General features: G+C 26.3%; 1 protein-coding gene across 1 annotated transcript; it reads left to right on the forward strand.

Annotated features, from left to right (window-relative positions):
- The first annotated feature begins 573 nt into the window (after positions 1 to 573).
- Positions 574 to 1,535, forward strand: LOC119599749 (cytochrome b5 domain-containing protein 1). The gene is made up of 3 exons (XM_037949660.1): positions 574 to 830; positions 891 to 1,256; positions 1,354 to 1,535. Exons 1-3 carry the CDS (start codon positions 696 to 698, stop codon positions 1,483 to 1,485), a joined length of 633 nt encoding a protein of 210 aa, XP_037805588.1. The 5' UTR covers positions 574 to 695; the 3' UTR covers positions 1,486 to 1,535.
- Positions 1,536 to 3,291: the final 1,756 nt, after the last annotated feature.

Here is a 3,291-nt window from a genome sequence, read left to right on the forward strand (position 1 = left end):
TTCATCTCTTCAGCAGTCTATTTACTAGCCTATGGACTAGCTTTTGAACTAAGTTCTTAACTAGTATATGGAGTATTATCTTTACTAAACTGCGGACTACACTTTGTAGTAGTTTATATCCTAGTCTCTTTCCTAGTCTATTGACTAGTATATTATCTATCCTAAGGAGTAGTCTATAACCTAGAGTCTTTTAGAGTCGTGGAATAGTCTTTAGACTTATATCTGGACTAAATAGTATCTGGTCTAGTTTATTAACTAGTCTAGCGACTAGTCTATAACCTAGTATTTTTACTAGACTACTCTCATTCCTAGTTTGTAGACTAGTATTTTTACTTTTCTGTGGACTATTTATTCGTCTGCACTAAAAAATATTTACAATATTTTGATATTAACAAAAATTCTGAGTTTCTTTGTAGAAATTAAGATTTTGCTTTGATGTTAAGTGTTTGCATTGAAAAAGCACCAAAAAATGTACCAACCCTGCCATCTCTGTTATTACTGACTACAAATAAATACAATGTTGTGAAATTCATTTAATACTCTTTGGAAACTCTTTATATTTTTTCGATTGATCAAGAATAATTTAAACAAAATAAAAACAAATAATTTAAATCAATTTATTTTTATGTAATTTATTTTATACCGAATTCTTTTTATACAAACATTTTCGTTAAATTTAAAAAAAAACTAAATACATGGACAAAATGAAATACTATTTGTATGACGAGGTGTGCATACATAATAATAAAAATGACTTTTGGGTGGTGATACACGGCAATATATTAGATCTAACTCCACTAATAAATGATCGTCAAGATTCTTGGAATGTAGTAGGTTTATTTAAATAACTAAATTATCATTTTAATTAATATTAATTTAAATGTTCTTAGAATTTAGACTATTTAATGGCATTTGGTGGCAAAGATTTATCACATTTTTTCCATTTGAATAATTTACCTAAAACCGAAATTTCTCCTTTAACCGGCAAACCTCGTGTTTTATTTCCACCCATATTAGAGCTGGCTCAAAGTGAACAGCTTAAAACTCCTGGTAAATTATGGAGTCAGGATCCTTTATATCATATAGGTCAAGTAACGAAAAAAGAACGTAAAATACGTTTAATTAATACCTTAACTGCTACCACCACTTTTATGAAAGTTTGTGCTGAAGATACAATTTATGATATACAACGGAAATATAAAGAAATTTACAATAATCATGCTGGCAGCTACTTATGGCGCAAATTTTCCAATGGTGTAAATTTTCTCAATATTTTTAATGAAATTCTAATGTATTCTTTTGTTTAATATTTATTATTTTTTTCTTCTTGCATTTTGTTCCCCTTTTAAACAGGGTCAATGTCCTGGTACATTAATTTTACACGAAACCCTCGATGGCAATGGTTTAATTGCAGAAGATAGTGATATTGAATTACCTTTACCTTCCATTTGGTTATATTACACAGATGATTTGACAGTGGCTTAGTTGAAATTGTAAAATTTTACATTGGAATTCCATTGTAGGAAAAAATATAACATTTTCTTAAGATTCTTTTGATTCACATTTTTTCACATAATTTTATTTGTCTGTTTAATTTTTGTTTTCATACATTTCTAGGTGCTTGTGTTTTTTTTCTGTTATTTGTAAAGCAACGACACATTTTATTCAAATAATGTCTGTGTTTTCTTTTCCATCTTATAGATTATAATCTGATCTTGTATTGTGATTTTTATTCTCAGGATTTGTCATGTTTATTTCTACTTTGTTTAAGATTTAATGAGTGGGCGTTGTCTGAAATTTTCCTTTTTCTTGCAATAGTAGACAATGACATTTTGTTATTTTTAGAAAAATTAGAATATTCTTTGTTTTTTTTTTTAAGAAAAGAGTTGAAGTACTTTTTAGATGTCACACCTGAAGTAGTTCTTTAATGTGTTGTAATTCGAGAGCTTATTTATTGTCTAAGGTTAGAGGTAATAGTTCACCAACTATCAGTAGTATAATACCAACTTAATCCTGTTTTTAATTAAAAGTAGAGAGGGAAAGAATGTGTTTTTTGTTTGCAAAATTATGTAATTGAAAATCTTTACTCAATTCTTTTTCTTCCAAATTTCCCCTCTTTTATAGCATTAAATAATTTCGTAAAACTTTAATTATTACCAAGAATAATGTTTAGACAATTAAAATTACACACATTTCTTTAATTTATTTTTTTGCTGGGTTAATGTGAAATATGTTTTGGCCATAACTTCCTAATTTGGTTCCGCTAGAATAATATTTAATTTTTTTATAATTTGTTCATGATTAAAGTAAGTACACGGAAAATAATGTTAATATTTTCAACGAAAAATTTTTAACTCAGAGTCGAAATAGTTGTTAGATATGAATTCTGTTTTATTAATTTTTACATCGAAAATGTTTCAATAAAAAAAGTTTTTAATCGATTTTTAAATAAGTTTTAGTAGATTTTAAAGATTTTTTTTATTAAATCCATGTTTTTGAATAACCTAAAATCGTTTGGAATTTCTTAAGTAGTGTTTTAAGTGTGAAAAGGACATTTATTTGTGTTTCATCGTAATTATTTTAATAAATCTTGTGATCAATTAGAAACATTTTCAATAAACATTTTTATCAACAAAATTTACAATATATGTTTTTGATTGAAAAACTAATGTTTTCATTGAAAAGTTTTTATTCATTTTTTTATTTATTAATAAATATTTCATCGAAATTTGTTCAATAAATGTTTTAGTTGAAATTTGTTCATTCAATTAACATTTTCATTGAAATTTTTTATTTAATTATTGAAATATTTCGTAAAATCATTTTTAAGATTGTTTGAAACAATTTCATCTTTGATTGATGAAATTTTACATAAAAAATTTTTTAATCGAAAAATTTTTTAATAAATTTTATTTATTGAATAATTATTAAATATTTTTGTATTGGAAAACTTTAAACATTTTTTTTTTTTTTCAATAATTTTATTCATTAAAAAATATTCAATTATTTATACCCTACATTACTATACTGGGGAGGGTATTATGCGTTTGTGCTGATGTTGGTAACGCACAAAAATGTTGGTCCTACAGCCACCTTAAAGTATACCGATCTACTCAGAATCACTTTCTAAGTCGATTAAGACATGTCCGTCCATCTGTCCGGCTGGCTGGCTGTCCATGTAAACTTTTTGCGCAAGCTACAGGTCACAATTTTCAAGATATTTTGATAAAATTTGGACCCTACGAGTTTTTCGACACAAGGATGCCTATCGGTCCATTATTTTACCTAGCT

Source organism: Lucilia sericata, unplaced genomic scaffold (assembly GCF_015586225.1).
Source record: "Lucilia sericata isolate MDLA Ls3-8-SP2 unplaced genomic scaffold, ASM1558622v1 Contig000087F_arrow, whole genome shotgun sequence".
NCBI lineage: Eukaryota > Metazoa > Arthropoda > Insecta > Diptera > Calliphoridae > Lucilia > Lucilia sericata.

Excerpts from the sequence above, each read along its gene's own strand:
- LOC119599749 (XM_037949660.1), top strand. The coding sequence starts at position 696 with ATGGACAAAATGAAATACTATTTGTATGACGAGGTGTGCATACATAAT. Across the intron at positions 831-890 it reads GTCAAGATTCTTGGAATGTA|AATTTAGACTATTTAATGGC; the intron begins GTAGGTTTATTT and ends AAATGTTCTTAG. Across the intron at positions 1,257-1,353 it reads GGCGCAAATTTTCCAATGGT|GGTCAATGTCCTGGTACATT; the intron begins GTAAATTTTCTC and ends CCTTTTAAACAG.